The 20,368-nt window shown below is 42.7% G+C and overlaps 2 protein-coding genes and 1 long non-coding RNA gene across 6 annotated transcripts in view; 1 reads left to right on the top strand and 2 right to left on the bottom strand.

Moving 5' to 3' along the window:
- AASDHPPT (aminoadipate-semialdehyde dehydrogenase-phosphopantetheinyl transferase) overlaps window positions 1-5,230 on the bottom strand; it is a 21,910-nt gene extending 16,680 nt beyond the window's left edge. The window contains exons 1-2 of one of the 2 annotated variants that reach the window (XM_007520678.2): window positions 4,793-5,230; window positions 2,208-2,433 (exon numbers count right to left, since the gene is read on the bottom strand). In XM_007520678.2, the coding sequence (XP_007520740.1) occupies window positions 2,208-2,433; window positions 4,793-5,062 (496 nt within the window). In that variant the 5' untranslated portion in view covers window positions 5,063-5,230. The remainder of the gene's footprint in view (window positions 1-2,207; window positions 2,434-4,792) is intronic. The other variant, XM_060179766.1, reaches the window with a different exon arrangement.
- On the top strand, window positions 5,173-20,368 carry KBTBD3 (kelch repeat and BTB domain containing 3). Of its 3 annotated transcripts, none has more exons than XM_007520638.3 (3): window positions 5,173-5,315; window positions 14,797-15,032; window positions 17,181-20,368. In XM_007520638.3, exons 2-3 carry the CDS (start codon window positions 14,809-14,811, stop codon window positions 18,781-18,783), a joined length of 1,827 nt encoding a protein of 608 aa, XP_007520700.1. In that variant the 5' UTR covers window positions 5,173-5,315; window positions 14,797-14,808; the 3' UTR covers window positions 18,784-20,368. The 3 variants fall into 3 exon arrangements, with proteins under 3 accessions (XP_007520700.1, XP_060035747.1, XP_060035748.1); XM_060179764.1 differs by lacking the exon at window positions 5,173-5,315 and adding an exon at window positions 6,404-6,531; XM_060179765.1 differs by lacking the exon at window positions 5,173-5,315 and adding an exon at window positions 13,037-13,564.
- LOC132534959 (uncharacterized) overlaps window positions 6,136-20,368 on the bottom strand; it is a 54,766-nt gene continuing 40,533 nt past the window's right edge. Inside the window, exon 5 of the long non-coding RNA XR_009546728.1 lies at window positions 6,136-6,415. This is a non-coding gene — a long non-coding RNA (uncharacterized LOC132534959). The remainder of the gene's footprint in view (window positions 6,416-20,368) is intronic.

The following is a 20,368-nucleotide window of genomic DNA, read 5'->3' as shown; positions in this document are numbered from 1 at the left end:
AGCAAGATGAAGACAGCAACAAAAGTGATGAGAGTCACACTCATCCTCTGCAGCAATGCTGTGTCAGTAGTCATTCATTCATCTGACAAATATGTCTTGATCCTAACTATGAGCTAGGTGGAGTGCTGATAGGATAATTACCAGGTAGCTAACATAATTCCTGCTCTTGACTGGGTTGTTGGAAAAGTCATGAAGCAGTTTTGCAAAGAAAAGTATGGTAAAGCCTGTCATGACTTTTCTGACAACCCCAATATAAACAGACAAAAGAGACAATCGCCCTGAAAATTATAAACTGAGATAAGTGATTGGAATGAATGAAGTATGTTTTCAAGAACAAACAAAGCAACTTAGTTTAATTGAAGGTTTCTCCAAAATAAAACTGAGTTGAGAGCCAACCAGTAAGTTATTTATGCAGAAATAGGGATGAAGGTTAAAGATAATGCAAGTCTTCTAACAGGGAAACGTAAGAGACCCTATGGTAAAAGAAGTACAAAGATTAGGAAGCTCGAACTATGAAGTTAGGTGGAGATTGGTTCTTATTAACAGTTTCCTTCTTACTGTTACTGTCATAATAATAAAAAAAAAAGGTGGTTGCAACAATTAAATTAGGGAGTGTATGCAAAGCACTTTCAATAAAATGCCTGGTCACACTGAGTGCTTGCTCACTAAATGTTAGCGATGATGAAAAGTATAGTTTTTAAGAGAACCCGTGTATAGTTGCTTCAGTAAACTAGACAGCACAGTAAATCAAATGCAGGACTTAAACACTTTATAATTCTTCATTTTTACTTATATAAATGTGCTTTTAAAAAGTCGTATTTAAGATATAATGCTTTTCCTTTGCCACCTGGATTATTTATTAGTAAGGCTTAGTGCCTAAATGAAAACTCCAACACTTCTGGTGGCTTTTTTTTGACTTGTAACACTGCCCCATGACTCGTGACACTCCCCCGGTACAACACTACCTAACCCCTCAAATACATGTTATTTTTATTCAAGGATAACAATATACTTCACCACTGATGTTAGTTTTGCTTTTGTTATTCACCACTGCCAGCTGACTTTTTCAGACAGAAAGACACCACAGCAATAGAGCTACCTTAGTGCAGTGGAGGCTGAGCATGAGCCTGGGTCATATACATGACAAAGTAGGCACAATATCCAGGTGAGCTATTTTGCTGACCCACTGACAGCTTTGTTTCTTTTAACAAACTAAAAACTTACTGATGAATTTTTGGGGAATACCTAAGTGAAACTCCCTACAATAACTACAACTATTTAACAGAAGACTATTGGAAATGTAGACTTCAGGGGGCCGGAGAACAGCACACCTGGTTAAGCAAACACAGTAGCATATGCTACGACCTTTGTTAAAGCTCCTGGTCCCCATCTCCAGGAGGGACGCTTTATGAGCACTGAAGCAGAGCAGGTCTTGCTTTCTCTCTCTATTCCCCCTTCACTTGCCAGTCTCTGTGAAACAAAAAGAGGAAGAGGCACCAAGCCCCAGCAATAACTCTGGTGGCAATTAAAAAAAAAAAAAAAAAAACAACAAAAAACAAAAAACATTTCACTGAGTTCAATTAGAAATACTATTTAAGAGAAAAAAAACACCTAAATCTACCACTTAAATAAATAAAAAACACTGAATTACTGAAAAACTTTACAAACTTTAGGTCTTCAAAAACAGATTCAAATTTATTCTTACTTATCAAATTTAGATATAACTCAAAAGGAAAATCCTTGTAGTTTTACCCGTCTCTAGGCAAAGCAGTACATGAAAAACTAGTAGTGAGGGCTGCAGAGATAACATCTGGTAGAATGTGTGTCTCATCATGCATCTGCCCCAGGTCTGAACCCTGACACCATAATGGCAGTGCCAAGGGACCCAAAGGAGCTCTGGTGTTATAGCCCCCCACCCCTTTCCTCTTTCTTTCTCTGAACAAAAAGGCTGGTCCACCTGTGGTCAAACTACAGGCTTTGCAAAAAAAAAAAAAAGTAATGAGAAATCTGTCCTTTACGTAGGGAATTTGTTAATGCTGAAAAAAATAAGCCCTTTTCAAATGTATCCTGTCTCACACACTACCTTTGAGGATTATTTTCCCTAAAGTTATATATATCCACAATACAACTTCTGGCATGAGATTAAAAAAACAGATAAGAACTGAAACAAGACACTTAACTGCAGTAATACAAAACTATAGCCTTACCTGGAAAACTGGTCTTCATGATATCGATTCCAACTTGTAGCTCAGGTTCAGCAGCAAGTACAGCATAATCTCCTTGATGAGAGATGTTAAAGTTGAAATTGGGGTAAGGATTTGATGAGTCTTTTGCAAGAACTGGCTTTCCTTTTGCAGTTCTTTGCAAACGAATATTATTCCAAGGAATATTCAATTTCTCTGCCACTAATTTCCTTATCATCAGACGACCAGCCTGTTAAGTAAACAGAACATCTGGTATGTATTGCTGTATTCTTAAGCTGTAGGTATACCTCTGTAATGTAAAAAGTCCACTTTTGTGGTTCCCAAAATAATGCTTTTCAGAAGTATGTAAAGTAAGAATACACGACATGAAGACTTAAGCAAATGCTTAACAATGAAGAAAAAAGTTAATGTCCCTCCCCTCAACAGGTAACCAAAAAATAATAAGTTGGCACCCTTTGTTTCTTCTCCAAATGTAACAACACACCCATTTGCATATGTTTTTGCTGTTTATCTACATGAAATCATACTAAATGGAGTATTCTACACAAACTCCCTATCTGTATGTAAAGGTCTGGTCTGTGCCCCTGTTTGCATGGGAGGAGAGGGTGGTAACCTAGGCATCCATCTTGCATCTTCACCCCTCCAGGCTTACTTTGTCAGACAGACAAACAGAAAACAGAAACACAGCACCAAATCTGACTACTATCTCGCCCACGCTCACTGTAATGATCCCATGTGGTGTGATGTGACCTTTAAAGTGGGGATCAAGCATGGCAGGCAGGCGACCTACAGGTGGTGAGTGGAGCTATCTGGCAGGCCAAGGTGTGTGCTCTCCTAACTGCAGGCAGTAATTCATTCTGTCAAAGTACACACCTTGACTACCCCCAGACCACCGGGCATTTCTGAGTGAGCTAGTTCTCGGTTTGATAACTCCAGTCACCATAACTCATCAGCAAACAAAGCACCTGCTCCTCTACATCTCTATGTATGCGCGCAAGCAGTTCCAGAAGCTAGACGGTATATCCTCAGCTTCAAATGTTGGAAATGCCAATCCTACCTTGTTTCACATGTAACCAACCATTCTCTCCCACCTCCACTATTAAACTACTAGAATCACAGGAGAAAAATTAAAAATACCAAGTGTGTCGTGTTTATATTTACGTAACTTTGCAATGTCTCTTCCAAGGTTCTTTTTTCCTTTGCAAGACTTTTAACCTTCCACTTCCTTGCAAAGTACAAACATATTCACCAATGCACCCGCCAAAAAAATAGTAATTTAACCCATTTCGGACACAAAGGTGTTCCAGGACAAGAACGTTTTCCAAAAATGATTGTTTTTTTGAAGGGATGGAGCTGACAGTCGAGGCCTGTTTGAATTTCGATTTTCCATGTTGCCTAACAACACGTGACGGAAATAAACGACCATGGAAAAGTTTCTGCAGCTGCCTGCTCGGGAGGCCTGCACCCTTCCACCCACCGCCGCTGCAGGAGGCAGGGCCGCCCCCGAGTGCGGGGGACACTCTGGGGTCCAGTGTGGCGGCTGGTCCGAGGACACCCAGCAAGGCCCGTGGACACCCAGCAAGGCCCGCGGACACCCAGCAAGGCCCGAGGACACCCAGCAGGACCCGCGGACACCCAGCAGAGCCCGGGGACACCCAGCAAGGCCCGGGGACACCCACCAGGGCCCGCGGACACCCAGCAGGGCCCGCGGACACCCAGCAGGGCCCGGGGACACCCAGCAGGGCCCGCGGACACCCAGCAGGGCCCGCGGACACCCAGCAGGGCCCGGGGACACCCAGCAGGGCCCGAGGACCCCCAGCAGGGCCCGCGGACACCCAGCAGGGCCCGGGGACACCCAGCAGGGCCCGGGGACACCCAGCAAGGCCCGGGGACACCCAGCAAGGCCCGGGGACACCCAGCAGGGCCCGCGGACACCCAGCAGGGCCCGGGGACCCCCAGCAGGGCCCGGGGACCCCCAGCAGGGCCCGCGGACACCCAGCAAGGCCCGAGGACACCCAGCAGGACCCGCGGACACCCAGCAGAGCCCGGGGACACCCAGCAGGGCCCGGGGACACCCAGCAGGGCCCGGGGACACCCAGCAAGGCCCGGGGACACCCAGCAAGGCCCGGGGACACCCAGCAAGGCCCGGGGACACCCAGCAAGGCCCGGGGACACCCAGCAGGGCCCGCGGACACCCAGCAGGGCCCGAGGACCCCCAGCAGGGCCCGGGGACCCCCAGCAGGGCCCGGGGACACCCAGCAGGGCCCGGGGACACCCAGCAGGGCCCGGGGACACCCAGCAAGGCCCGGGGACACCCAGCAGGGCCCGGGGACACCCAGCAAGGCCCGGGGACACCCAGCAGGGCCCGCGGACACCCAGCAAGGCCCGAGGACACCCAGCAGGGCCCGAGGACCCCCCTCCGGGCCTGGGAGCACAAAGGGAAAGACGCCTACGGAGACCCTCCGAGGCTCGGTGACGGAGGGGCCGCCGTGCGGGCTCCGGGGCGTCCACCGCGCGGACAGGGCCGCAGACGACGGCTCCTCCTCGGCCGGGCCCCGCCTCCCTCCCGCGCCCCTCAGGCCGAGTACCATGGCCGCCTTGGCGTCCCGGGCGAAGACAAACTGTCCGATGCGCTCCTTTTCCTCAGGCTGGATGGAGCGCACGGCGAGCAGCCATTCGGCGCGGCTTGGCAGCCAGGTGCCGCAGGAGAAGGCCCAGCGCACGCCCTCCATAGTCAGCAGCGATCGGCACCTCGCGGGGAGACTGAGCACCCACCAGGGAGGGACTCGCCGCCGCCCCAGCCGACGCGCGGACGCTGACGCCGACGCCGCCCCGCCCCCTCGCCCGCCGCGACGCATGGGAACACGTGACCCGCTTACGGCCCTGTACTCCGCGGCCCCTCCCTCCGGAGACAGCGACTGACGAGCGGGAGACCCGCCTCCGCGCAAAGCGGCAACGTGTGACGTCACGTGGGCGGGACCTACACCGGGAGTCGGGTAGTCGGGCCACTCACGCTTGGAGGCGGGTTAGCGGGACAGCGGCGGAAACCAATCGCCTTCAGCCCCCGGGAGGCAGGACGCTGGGTGGAGACTCCCGAGACCGCAGTGGCAGGTGGGTGAGCTCTGGGGTCTGCGGAACCGGTGGGATGCTGGCATCCTGTGCCGGGGATCGGCTCGTTCCCAAGACCCACGGTGCAGGGGACGCTCTTGGCTTTGGGGGTCTCCGCCGCTCCTTGGTGTGCGGGGCAGGGATGAGGGTGCTCCCCGGAGCCCAGGGTGCTGCTCGGCGACGACCCGTATCTGCACCCCGCATCCCTCCTCCGGGACACTGCACCCCGGGTAGCCGCCCACCCTGACACCCGCAGCCCAGGGGACGTCAGCCTGCAATGGGGCTGACCGATGCTGACCCTGCACAGCGGCAGCAAGTGGCCGGGTGCCTGGCCTCTGCCCGGCCGCGGTTTCTGGGCTTCATGGACTCCTCCCCAGCACATGTGCTTGCGCTAGAAGCAGCAGGACCAAGTCAGTCATTTCAGAGCCCTTTGGAGCTCGGCTATTTCCCCACAGAGCAAGAAAGGCCCTGCCGGTATCTCCAGTGTAGAAACAAGTTGCTTGGCAGACTATGGGCCACTCTTTGGAACTCTTGCTGGCCTGAGGAAATTTTGATCTCTGCAAAAAACTGCTTTAATGCCTAAAGGTGGATAGGTCGAATGCCATAGGGCTGGACTTAACTTATCCTCTTCCTTCTGGCGACAGGGAATGTCAACTAAGGATCAGGAGGTGTGATTAGCATAGTTACCTAAGGATTGTTAAAATCCTAGAATTGGTTCTATTCTGTTTTTATCAGTACTTGCTTCCACTAACTTTTGCGGATACCCAGAGCCCTTTCCCAAGTAGATGGAAATTCGAATACACACACAGATCTTCAAAGGGACTTAACTGAAAACCCTGTGCGAGATGTCATATTGAAGATTTGCTTGCCATGAGCAGAAAGCTTGAATGTCCCAAGGCAGATACAGCTACATAAAAAAGCATATATATGTATTTCTTTCTTGCATGTGGCCAGGTGGTAACTCCTGATAGCACATATCATGCAAGAGGACCAAGGTTCAAACCTCTGGCCTCTGCTTGGGTACCTGGATGGCTGGGGGCGGGGGGAGCTTCACAAGTGGGGAAGCAATACTGAAGTTGTCTCTCCTCGCTCTCGATCTCCCTCTATCAAAAAGAAAGAAAAAAGGGAGGAAACTGCTGAAAACAGTGAATCCATGCAAGCACATTGAGCTCCAGCAATACCCTGATGGCAAAAATAATAAAGTTCCACAGAGTAAAAGGTAGACTTAACCTTATCTAACACCCTTACCAACTATAATCATAACTCAGTTTTCCACTTTTAACTTAAATATCTGAGCATCATGATTTTTTAACTCTCTTTTTGAGCTGATTTTTAAAAAAAATATATTTATTGATTTTATTATGGGATAGAGAAAAAAGAAATTGAGAGAGGAGGGAGAGATAGAAAGTGAAAGAGACACCTGTAGCCCTGATCCACCACTTCTGAAGTTTACCCCTGCAGGTGGGGAACAGGGGCTTGTTCATTGTAATGTGAGCACTTAACCAGGTGTGCCACCACCTGACCCCAGATAGATATATATTAATGATTGTGACATATTTTCTGTTTCTAAAGGTCTGATATATATAATACATCATCTTATATATCCTGTACAATACATATTACTACTTTTGGAGACAGTTAAAGATAATTTGTGAAATTACTTGATCTTATTTTTCTTTTTCTTTAGTCTTTTAAATTATCTTTATTTTATGGATAGAGATTGCTAGAAATTGAGAGGGAAGGAGGAGAGAGAGGAAGAGAGAGACACCTGCAGCCCTGCTTTACCACTTGTGAAGCTTTACCCCTGCAGGTGGGGACCAGAGGCTTGAACCCAGGTCTGTGTGTGCTGTGATGTGTGCTCTTAACCAGGTGCACCACCATCCAGCCCTTTGATCTTATTTTTAAACTACATTGAACTCATCTCTATTTTCAATCTGCAGAGTCAGATGCTAGAGTAGTTATCTGTACTTGTTCTCTCTGCCTGGAACATTCTATTCCCATCATTATCACATTGTCCCTCTGTATCACCCATGCCATACCAGAGACAAATGGCTCTTTATAATCTATCTAAAAAGCTAACTCTTCCTGCCCCTTAGTCCTACCCAAGCTTGGTACCCTAGTGCAAATGCTAGGTTTAAGTTCCTTCCCTACCTGCTTTTTTTTTTTTTTTTTTTTTTGTGCATCCAGGGTTATTTCTGGGGCTCAGTGCCTGCACTATGAATCCACTGCTCCTGGAGGCTATTTTTTCCTTTTTTGTTGCCCTTATTATCGTTGTTATTGTTGTTGTCACTGATGTCGTTGTTGCTGGATAGGACAGAGAGAAATGGAGAGAGAAAGAGAAGATAGAGGAGGGGAGAGAAAGATACCTGCAGACCTGCTTCACCGCTTGTTCAAGAGACTCCCCTGCAGGTGGGGAACCAGAGTCTTTGCGCTGCTCGCCCCATGTGCGCTTAACCCACTGCACTACCCGCCCACCACTCCCTCACCTGCTTTTTAAAAACTTGTCAATCCTTTGGGGTTTACTTTAAACCATAACTTTTCTAATGGAGCACCCAAAGCACTTAAACAAAAAAAATATATTTCAGTCATCCTTCATTCTAGTACTGCCTTGAAACTTGTATTAAGTAGGGCTGGGAGGTGGCACAGCCACTAGAGCACAGGCATTACCATGGTTCAGAGCCCAAGTTCATCCCTGGTCTCCACCTGAAGAGGGGGGTGAGGGGGGAAAGCTTCCTGAGTGTGGAGCAGTCTCCCTTTCTCTCTCACTCTCTATTTCTGCCTCTATCAGTAAAGAAAGAAAAAAGAAAAGAAATGGCCACCTTGAACAGAAAGCAAACTACTGACAGGGAATTTCTTATATATCTTCTTTATATCAGCAAGTAGTTATGATGACTGCTTACAATAGATTTCACTTTATAAGCTAGTACTGATATTTGTATTTTATCTAACTTCCTTCATTTTTTTTCCCCTTAAGATACTACAGAGTGTGGAGATAGTAACTTGCTTAACTATTCAGTAAACTCCACTCCCAATTTATTATGGTATTTTTTACTACATTGGTTGGAAGCAAAGGAAGACTAAAGTAATAAGTGGTGCAGCAACTTTATAGTAGTCCCCTACCAGATCCTATTCTAGTAAGTCTGAGAGTCCTGTGTGATGCTGAGTAAATCACATAACACCTCCCAGGTTATCAGTTTCAAGAGAGAGGTATCAAATGAGACAACTCACTAAGGCTCAGTGATGTTTTTAGCTTGATGTTACTGAATCACAATCTAAACTTTACTCAAGTTTAAGAAATTGTTCTTTGGGTTCGGGCAGTAGTGCAGCAGGTTAAGCACACATGGTGCAAAGCGCAAGGACAGGTGTAAGGATCCCTGTAGGAACCCCTGCTCCCCATCTGCAGGGGGGTCGCTTCACAAGGGGTGAAGCAGGTCTGCTCGTGTCTGTCTTTCTCTTCCCCTCTCTGTCTTCCCCTCCTCTCTCAATTTCTCTCTGTCCTATCCAACAACAACAACTGTAACAACAATGACAACCACAACAAGGGCAACAAAATGGGGAAAATGACCTCCAGGAGCAGTGGATACGTAGTGCTGACACCGAGCCCCAGCGATAACCCTGGAGGCAAAAATAAAAAAATTTGTTCAAGATATTATGAATACTTAATCCTACCAGTTACTCAAAATAAGATGTCGTAATTTTTCTCTATATTCCTTTCTTTAATTTTTCTATTATATTTATTTATTTGATAGAAACAGCCAGAAATTGAGAGGGAAGGAGGAAATAGAGAGACACCTGCAGCCCTGCTTCACCACTTGCAAAGCTTTCCCCCTGCAGGTGGGGGTCAGGGGTTTGAACCCGGGTCCTTTCCCACTGTAACATGTTGCTCAACCAGGTGAGCCACCACCCAGCCCCTCTTTCTCTATTCCTATATTCTAATATATTCCAAAGTTCTAGTGATGCTACTTCTAACATGAAGCTAGATTCCATCTATCTCTAACTCAACTACACTTTAATCTGAACCATTATCATTTTTCTCACCTGAAATATGATCATCTTGCACAAGAATAGGGGTTGTCTTCTTCCTAAGCTTGCACTTCTTGCCAGAGCACTCCTAAACTATCTTCAGAACTAATCCTGGAAGACTATGTCGATAATCACTGCATTATATGGACTCCTAGTGAATCTGAGAATGAAGATCTGACAAGATAGGAAACTTGAATGCTGTTTGGGCACAGAAAAGGAAGTAGGACTAACTAGTTTATATGAATCCCCAGAGTGAAGATGAGGAGAGAGAAGTTAGCATTTGATTGCAACCAGGTGGTAAGGTGACATTCACATGGATAGTTTCAGCAAAAGAGATAATAAACGTGGTTGAAGTAGACTGAGGTAACTGGTGGAGTCGCTGCTATACACAGTTCTTTGAGGAAATTTTTTGGATTAGTGAACAGAAAATAGGATGCTAGGTATGGAAGAATGAAAGGTCATATGATAGATATTTTTGTTCAATGTTTGCTTAAAGACGGAAGATACTGGGGGGGGGGGGAGATTTCCTGCAGAGTGGGATAAAATATTGAGGCCCTTACCTTTCTTCCACTAAGTATTCTTGAATTCTTTATCAAATGTTAGTTAACTATATAAGTGAAGCTTTAGTTCTGTGCTCGCTATACTGTTCTACTGGTTTATGCATTTGTCTTTATTCCAATATCTTGCTTTTACTATAGCTTTTTGCAGCATGGTTTGAAATCAGACAGTATCATACCTCTAGTTTTATCCATGTTTCTAAGAATTTATTGGCTATTTAGGGTATTCTGTAGTTCCTTATGAAATCTAGGGTTGATTTTTCTGTAAAAATACATTATGGGTATCCTGATGGTGATTTTATTGATTCTGTAGATTGAATAATATGGACATTTTTAAAATAAGTATTCCAAACTATGAACATGAGGTATCTCTTCATTTATTTTTGTCTTTTTCAATTTGTTTCATCAGTATTTTATGTTTTCCAGTTTAGAGATCTTTCATCTCCTTAATTAGATTTATTTTATTTTTTCTTGTTCCTTTTGTAAACAGGAATGTTTTCTTTATAAAGAAAATAAGTGGGGAGCGGGTGGTAGCACAGTGGGCTAAGGGCACTTGGCACAAAGCGCAAGGACTGGCTTAAGGATCCCAGTTCCAGCCCTCAGCTCCCCACCTGCAGGGGAGTCGCTTCACAAGCAGTGAAGCATGTCTGCAGGTGTCTGTCTTTCTCTCCCCCTCTCTGTCTTCCCCTCCTCTCTCGATTTCTCTCTGTCCTACCCAACAGCAGCAGCAGCAATAACAACAAGGGCAATAAAAGGGGGAAAAGAAAAGAAAAGAAAGGGAAAGGGAAGAAAAGGAAAGGAAAGAAGGGAGGGCCAGGCAGTGGTGCACCACACTGAGCTGTGACACAGGCTACCATGTTCAATGACCTGGGTTCAAGGTCCCACTCCCCACCTACAGGGAGGAAATAAGTCTACAGGCGTCTGTGTTTTTCTTTCCCTCTCTACCTCTCCCTTCCCTCTCAATTTCTCTCTGCCCTATCATGTGAAAAATAGAGAAAGGAAGGAAGAAAGAAAACAAGTAAGGGATGTTTTCTTTAAACAGTCAATAAATTATTATATCTAGATAATTTATTGTTGGTAGCTACAAACGCTACTAATTTCTATATGTTGACTTTGTGTCCTGAAATTTTACAAATTTGCTTATTCCAAAAGTTTTCTAGTGAGGTCTCTAGAATTTTCTATAGTTAGAATCCTGCTGTCTGCAAATAAAAGCAATTTTATTTCTTTCTTCCTGCAAATGATGCCTTTCTTCTTGCCTGAATGTTCTGGCTAGGATTTCTAATCTATAGAATAGGAATGATGTAAATGCCATCATTATCCTGTTCCCAATTAGAGGAAAGGCTTTAAGACTTGCAACACTGAGTGTGACCTTAGTTGTGGGCTAGTCATATGTGGCTTCTATTTTGTTACAGTGTATACTTCTGAGACCCAATTTGTTGAAAATTTTTATTATGATGAATGTTGCATTTTGTGAGATTCCTTTTATCTATTGATAGAATCTGTATTTTTCTTTCTATTATTGGGATCATTCACATTTGTGTGTTTACCTATGTTGACCCATCCTTGCATGTCAGGAATGAAACCCACTTGATCAGGGTTTATGAGCCTTTTATTGTACTGCTGATGAATTCAGTCTGCTAGTATTTTGCCGAAATTTTCTAATCTGTGTTCATGAGTGATATTGACATCTAGTTTCCTTGTCATCACCTCCTGGCTTTAGTATCATAATAATATTGGCCCTGTAAAATTCATGTCTGATATTTCTTACCTCTTAATGTTTTTTGGAAAAGGTGCAGATTAATGTTAATTCTTCTTTCAATGTTTAGTAAAATTCAGCCAAGAAACTAGCTGGTCCTGGACTTTTCTTTGTTGGGAAGTTTTTTATTACTGATTTAATTTCCTCATCACCAATGTTTCAGACTTTTTATTTTTTCAAGGCTCAGTCATCATAGGTTGCATGTTTTAGAAGCTGACAGTTTTTTAAGTAGTTTTCCAGATTGTTGGTATATAATTTTTAATTGTCTCATGATCTTTCGTATTTCTTTGATGTTAGTTACAATGTCTCTTCTTTGATTTAAAATTCTATATATTCAACTATGCTCTATTCCATTTATTTCTGCTCTGATCTTTATTATTTCCTTCCTTCTGCTAACTTGTGACTTTTTCTAGTTCCTTAAGACATTAATTTAAATCCCTTATTTGTGACCATTTTTTTTTATTTGCAAGAAATTTCTTCTTTTTTTCCAATTTTCTTGTTTACCATTCTAAGATTTGTCTTATAGCTGTTTTTGCTACATCCCACAAATATTCTATAACTTTTTTTCTTTTGTCTTCAAACTAAAAATCTTGAGTTGGTAAAAATAGCTCCTTTAGATAGTGTGCTGACTGGCTGTGTGTACAACTCAAGTTTGGGCCCATTCCCCACTCACCACATTGAAGGAAGCCTTAGTGTTATAGTGGGTGTGTTCTCTTTCTTTCTATCTAAAAGATAAAAAACACTTCAAATTTCTTCTTTTTGCAGTATTATAGTGTCTTTTTTCCTTGTATTTGCTAATTTTCCAGTTACCCTGCTAATGATTTCCAGTTTATTCCATGGTAATCAGAAAATAACTTTGGTATGGTTTCAATTAGCTTCATTTGCTAAAATGTGTGCTGTGGTCTAGCATTTGTTACTGGAAGTATTCTCTGTGTGCTTGAGAAGTATACACATTATGCTTTTGTTGGATGGAATAGTCTGTGTGTATCTGTTACTGTGGTTTACAAAACTTAGAAGCAACCCAGATGTCCAAGGACAGTTGAGTGGTTAAGAAAGTTGTGGTACATATATAGAATTGAATATAGAATTATTACTCAGCTGTAAAGAATTACAAAGTCTTCTCCTTTGCCTCATCTTGGATGAGATTGAAGGAAGGACATCAGTCAGAAGGGAAAAGATAAATTTCACTTATAGGTGAAACTTAAGAAACAAGGCGGGAAAGGTAAAACACCAGATGAAACCTGGACAGATGTGATCTGTTGAAGGCCGGGGGTGTGGGAGGAGAGGAGGGATGAGGGTCAAGTGAGAAACAATTATTTCTTACTCCATCTTTGATTCTATTTAGGCCTCCAGTGGCCTGGATGCCACAGTCACATTAAGAAAACTGTGCTTTACTCAGTCCACAGGAGTCAAGTGTGAATCTCGTAGAGAAAAGCCCCACAAAACACACATAGAAATAATATTTAATCAAATATCTGGGCACCCTGTGATCTAGCAATGTTGATATAAAAAATAATCAACCATCATACTATATACAGTTACTGACTTAGTAGGGCTAGAGCAATCAAGGATAACTTTTGTCATGCATTTAAACTCAAATAGCTACACACAGCTCTGGTTACTGCACTGGGTTACAGAGCAAGCAGTTGTTTCTCTCCTAGAATGAAGCATTGATCTATGCTATAGGAACACTCTGGAGTATTTCTACCTGTCATTTTGGACACTCCCTCTGGGAAAAGCAGGATGCCATGGTAGAAGTCCGGTTCCCTAAGAGTACTATGTACTAAAGCAGCATAAGCTAGCCACAGACAAGAGTGCACTGGGAGATGGACGTCACATCTATTTGATGAGCCATCTCATCTGAAGCATCAGAAATGTGAATAAAGAAACCATACTAGACTCAAGCAGATCTTCAGGTGAGTTCAGTTAGAGCTCTGTTGACTCAAGTATGAAAGTCTCGAGTGAGAAGCTCCAGCATAACACTCAGACCCACTAGAGATAATACACTGTCTTAAATTGCTGCATTTTGCAGAGACTTGCACAACAAGAGATAGTCAGGACAGAAGTACACTTATCTTTTCGGACTCTACTAGTTCCCAGTCTGCATTTCTTACCTTGTTGCCTATTTTCACATCACATCTTTGGTGGTACAAACTGTTATGCTTGGAGCTGAACCTGCAGTTTGAGAAAATAATTACCAGACCTTAAGCTTCTTGAATTTCTGACTTTTTTTTTTTTTTTGCCTCCAAGGTTATTGCTGGGGCTTGGTGCCTGCACTATGAATCCACTGCTCCTGGAGGCCATTTTTTCCCTTTTGTTGCCCTTGTTGTCTATCGTTGTTGTTAATGTTATTGTTGTCGTCGACGTTGGATATGACAGAGAGAAATGGAGAGAGGGGAAGACAGAGAGGGGGAAAGAAAGACACCTGCAGACCTGCTTCACCACCTGTGAAGCGACTCCCCTGCAGGTGGGGAGCCTGGGGCTCAAACCGGGGTCCTTAAGCAGGTCCTTGCGCTTTGCGCCACATGCGCTTAACCAGCTGCGCTACCGCCTGGCCCTCTCTGACTTCATTTTTAAAAGGCTTTTCTTAATAAGATTATATTGTTGCTCTCCTTCCTGCTTTCAAATAGACCAAATTGGAACTATGCCTGGCTTTTTTTCATTACTAGAGGCTATAACTACCTAATATAATCTAACATGCTGCTCTTTCCCCAATCAATTCACTTTTAAAATCTCTTAAGGCACATACCTATTCATCAAGATCAATATTTCTGACATCTACTTTGCTACCTGAAGAAAATGGATGGGAATCAGAGGAATGCATTAGGTATATGTCCAAATAACTACTATATAATAACACCACTCAATGTAGCAGTAGTATAGTTGAAGTCCTATGTAAGTTATTTATACAGCTTACATAACTCTATGCTTTAGAGATACACACATACATATTTACATATACATCTATATGTGAATGCCTCATTTAAAACATTCAATAGGAATTTATTAGTAAATATCAAGGTTTATTATCTTATAATTCAATTAGTAAACATTTTTGTATAATTAACACTAAGAGGGCAACTTCTGGAATCTGGAAATTTTACTAGGACCCAACTACATCAAAGATTTTTTTTTTTCTTCTTTCTAGTCCCAAGAACAGATGGCTATGGATAACTCGTATGGTTTTAGTCAACAAAACTCATGTAATGGGATTTCATCTGAGAAGAATAACTTCCTTGTATCAGAAGATCATGGACAGAGAATCTTAAGTGTACTACAGAATTTTAGGGAACAGAACGTCTTTTATGATTTTAAAATAATTGTGAAAGATGAAGTAATCCCCTGTCATCGTTGTGTGCTAGCAGCATGCAGTGACTTTTTCAGGTACTCGACCTTAACTATGTCTTCCTCAGCGTCTATGATATCGATAACTATTCCCTTCATATGACTGTAGTCAATATTTCCCTCCACAGGAGTTTGCAGTCTCTGTTTTCTGGGGATTTTTGTTTGTTTTGCCTCCAGGGTTATCACTGGGGCTCCTGCTAGCACTACGAATCTACTGCTCCTGGAGGCTATTTTTCCCGTTTTGTTGTCCCTGTTGTCATTGTTATTGTTATTGTTGTTATAGCCACTGTTGCTGTTGGATAGAACAGAGAGAAATCAAGAGCGGAGGGGAAGACAAAGGGGGAGAGAAAGATAGACACCTGCAGACCAGAGCAAGGATCCCCGTTCAAGCCCCTGGCTTCCCATCTGCAGGGGAGTCGCTTCACAAGCGGTGAAGCAGGTCTGCAGGTGTCTTTCTCTCCCCTTCTCTATCTTCTCTTTCTCTCTGTCCTATCCAACAACAACGACATCAATGACACCTGCAGACCTGCTTCACCGCCTGTGAAGTGACTCCCCTGCAGGTGGGGAGCCTGGGGCTCCAACCAGGATCATTATGCCGGTCCTTACGCTTTGTGCCACATGCACTTAACCCACTGCGCTGCCACCCACCCCCCCTGCAGTCTCTATTTTTAATTCTGAGTTAGTTATTTTAAAATCTCTTTAAAATCTATAAAAGATTTGATGTGTGTGTGTGTGTGTGTGTGTGTGTGTGTGTGTGTGCACTTAACCAGCTGCACTACCATCCGACCCCCAAATAAAATACTTTTTAAATGAGTAAGATTTAAGATACTGAGGGAGCCGGTGGTAGTGCAGTAGGTTAAGCACACATGGCGCGAAGCACACGGACCGGCGTAAAGATCTCGGTTCGAGCCCCAGCTCCCCACCTGAAGGGGAGTCGCTTCACAAGTTGTGAAGCACGTCTGCAGGTGTCTTTCTCTCCCCGTCTTCCCCTTCTCTCTCACTTTCTTTCTGTCCTATCCAACAACAACAACAATGGCAACAATAACAACAACAAGGGCAACAAAATGGGAAAAATGGCCTCCAGGAGTAATGGATATGTAGTGCAGGCACCAAGCACCAGGGTGCAAGTTAACTTAGACTAACTTTAATCCTTATTTTAACAATGTGTTGTTATTTCTTACCTTTATTGTCTTCTAAGTAAACTTAATAGATTTCTTGTAACAAAGTTGATTGCTATCTGCTGCTTGCTAAACACCTTTTCCTACAGGGTTTGCTTGTTTGATTATGGGAGCAGCAGAGAAGTACTGCATCATAATTTATTTGGGACAGGAAAGCTACAGCTGTCTGTATAACTATATGATTTCACTATTGTCTTCATTTCTTCTTCCAGTAACTTAAGTTCTTCCCATTTACACTGGGGCCCTAGTGGTCTTGTGCTCTGCTACTCAAGTTCCACCAGCTTCCTCACATCCTCAGTTAATTTTTCTTTAAAGTGACCCTTTCATTCCCCACATCCATCATGTTCCCTCTTCATTACAGATCATGACTGGCATCTTAATAGTCACACCCAATATAAACCCAGCTGCATCACTTACTAGGCAGGTGAGCTTCAGTGCATTAGTCTATTTGCGACTCAGTTTCCTTATGGAAGGAAGAAAGGAAGGGACTGTCCCAGCTCATCAAATCATAATACAAGATTGGGATTTTTTTTTGTGGTTTTTAAATTAGTTGCTACAACTCAGTTATAATGTGGAAATTCTGCAATGCAGGATATAGTGTATGTAGAACATGTTTTACCAATAAATAATATAGAACATAACTATTGTCGACATCAAAATGAATCACTATGGTGCTTTTAAAATACATTTTAAATCAACACAGGGATAAAGGAAATCATCTGTGAGGTAATATAAAAAATGTTATGGAGGGGCCAGGCGGTGGCGCACTTGGCTAAGTATACACATTACAGTGCACAAGGACAGGCTCAGGCCCGTGGTCCCCACCTGCAAGGGGAAAGCTTCACAAGTGGTGGAGCAGGGCTGCAGGTGTCTCTCTCCCTCACTATCTCTCCCTCCTATCAATTTCTCTCTGTCCCTATCCAATAAATAAATAAATGATAAACAAATAAAATATTATGGAGTAAAACATTCCTGTTTACTTTTTCTTCTGTGTTCTTTACTTTTGCAGGGCTATGTTTGAAGTAAACATGAAAGAAAGAGATGATGGAAGTGTTACCATTACTAATTTATCTAAGAAAGCAGTAAAAGCATTTCTTGACTATGCTTATACAGGAAAAACAAAGATAACAGATGATAATGTGGAAATGTTCTTCCAGTTGTCATCATTTCTTCAAGTTTCCTTCCTATCCAAAGCTTGCAGTGACTTTTTAATAAAAAGTATTAATCTTGTCAATTGCTTACAGTTATTATCTCTATCAGACAGCTATGGCTCTGCCCATTTGTTTGATCATGCACTATACTTTGTACAGCATCACTTTTCTTTATTATTTAAGTCTTGTGATTTCTTGGAGATAAATTTTGGAGTACTACAAAAATGTCTGGAATCAGATGAACTGAATGTTCCTGAAGAAGAAATTGTACTGAAAGTTGTACTTAGTTGGACTAAACATAACTTAGAATCAAGGCAAAAGCATCTGCCTCACTTGATCAAAAAAGTAAGATTGCACCAGTTATCTGAGGAGACACTTCAAGATTGTCTGCTCAATGAAGAGTGTTTACTTAAAAGTGCTAACTGTTTTGACATAGTCGTGGATGCAGTTAAGTGTGTACAAGGTTCTGGTGGACTTTTCCCTGATGCTCGGCCATCCACAACTGAAAAATATATATTTGTTCACAAAACTGAGGAAAGCGGAGAAAACCAACATACATTTTGCTATAATATTAAAACTGATTCGTGGAAAATACTGCCACAATCATACCTGACTGACTTACCAGGATCTAGTCTGTCCAGTTATGGAGAGAAAATATTCTTGACAGGAGGCTGCAAAGGGACATGTTGTAGAACAGTTCGACTTCATATTGCAGAGTTGTATCATGATGCCACTGATCAAACCTGGTGCTACTGTCCAGTCAAAAATGATTTCTTCTTGGTATCAACTATGAAAACACCAAGAACCATGCATGCATCAGTTATGGCTCTCAATAGATTATTTGTCATAGGTGGAAAGACTAGAGGAGCACAGGACATTAGAAGCCTCTTAGCTGTTGAGTCTTACAATCCTCTTTCCAAAGAATGGGTTTCTGTTAGCCCTTTACCCAGAGGTATTTACTATCCAGAAGCAAGTGCATGTCAAAATGTGATTTATGTCCTTGGGTCAGAGGTAGAGATTGCAGATGCCTTCAATCCATCACTTGATTGCTTTTTTAAATATAATGCTGCAACTGATCAGTGGTCAGAACTAGTGGCAGAGTTTGGACAGTTTTTTCATGCAACACTAATTAAAGCTGTCCCAGTAAATTGCACACTGTACATATGTGACCTTTCTACCTATAAGGTGTATAGTTTTTGTCCAGAAACTTGTGTTTGGAAGGGTGAAGGATCCTTTGAATGTGCAGGCTTTAATGCAGGTGCCGTTGGAATTGAAGATAAAATTTATATATTAGGTGGTGACTATGCACCAGATGAAATCACAGATGAAGTGCAGGTCTATCACAGTAGCAGGTCTGAGTGGGAAGAAGTTTCACCAATGCCAAAAGCCTTAACTGAATTTTACTGCCAGGTGATTCAGTTTAATAAATACAGGGATCCATGGTTTTCTAATCATTTCTAAAAGTAGTATGTGCTTAAACATTCTAAAACAATCCCAACTCTAGGAGCCTGTAGTAAGTCTATTAGCCATAATAGTTGCTTTGAAAAAAAAAAGTCTCTGCATCTTAAATAGAATGTTCCTTTCATTAGATGATTATTATGAATGCACACTAAACAAAATTAGGAATTCTCAGAAACTCAAGGTACATCTTACAAAATAAAAAATCATACTAAATATAGTTTGATCTTGGAGAATTCAGAATACATAGTATTTTTCTGATTTGATTTTTAAGTTACTGTGTTCATGAGGATGAATAAAACAAAGCAAATTTGTACTGCTTAGATGAGGTTTTTTTCAGTAGTAAAAATGAATTTTATTTATACTCAGTATATGAATTTAAAAGACACTAGAAAGAAGTCAGAATCCTACTTTATTGCTAATGGTTCAAGAGTTATTTAATTCTTATCCTTCCTGATAATAAGTAGCTTCTTTTAAAAAACCTTTTTTCTTAGGGGGCCAGGTGGTAGCATATTTGGATAAGCACACACATTACCATGTACAAGGACCTGCATTTGAGCCCTGCTCCCCACCTGCAGGGGGGCTTGGTGAAGCAGGTCTGCAGTGTTAGCTTTCTTTCTCACTCTCTATGTCCCCATTTCCTCTCAATTTCTGTCCTACCAAATGAAAAAAAAACAATGCCAGAGATAACCCTGGTGGCAATAAAATAAAAAAGTTTTCTTTCTTTTCACCATTTGGTGAGAAATTTTTCTAGGGTCAGAGATAGCTCACCTAGTAGAGTGCACACTTTATCATGTCAAGGGCCCAGGTCCTAGTTCTTAGCTGACCACCAAAGGGAAACAAACACCTATACTGAGAAAGCACCACAGGCAACAGAGCAGTGCTATAGTGTTTCTCCTCCGTTTCTCTCTTCCTCTCTAATATATATATATGAAGAAAAGATTCCCCTAGGAGCAGTGAAAACATGCAGGCATAAGGCACCAGCAATAACTCTGGTGACCAAAGAAAAAGTAAAAAAGACAAGACAGATCTCTAAAGTGCAATGTATTTCCCCAGCCTTCAAAACTACACTAAACATGGCTTAACTGAAACCCAACTGTTCATTAAGAGCATAATGTCCCATGTTATAGTGCCATCAGCAGTTGCTAAAATCCCTTGAAGATGCCTTTCTTGGTTCTGTGTTGCTTGGTTTCCATTTCTAGTAGTGGGGGCTGCATGGTGGTGTACCCAGTAGAGCACACACATGACCATTTCTAATAGTATCATCTCTCTTACTTCCTGACTCAGACTCAGTAAATTAGCATTCTTAATTTCACTATTAGTTCTGAGTTACACCTTAACTTGAATTTACTTTGACATGTAACCCACTGAGTGAAGTTCGTGGATTCTCTGCGTTATGGTCAGTTTCCATCATGACTGAGGTTATAAAAAGTAAAAAGTCAGGCAGAGGGTAGATAGCATAATGGTTATGGAAACAGACTCTCATGCCTGAGGCTCCAAAGTCCCAGGTTCAGTCTCCGGCATCCCCGGCACCACCATAAACCAGAGCTGAACAGTGCTCTGGTAAAAAAAAAAAAAAAAGTAAAAA

This window comes from Erinaceus europaeus, chromosome 20 (assembly GCF_950295315.1).
Source record: "Erinaceus europaeus chromosome 20, mEriEur2.1, whole genome shotgun sequence".
Classification (NCBI taxonomy): Eukaryota; Metazoa; Chordata; class Mammalia; order Eulipotyphla; family Erinaceidae; genus Erinaceus; species Erinaceus europaeus.
The sequence above is the reverse complement of the archived record's forward strand: the minus strand, read 5'-3'. Positions and strand labels throughout refer to the sequence as shown.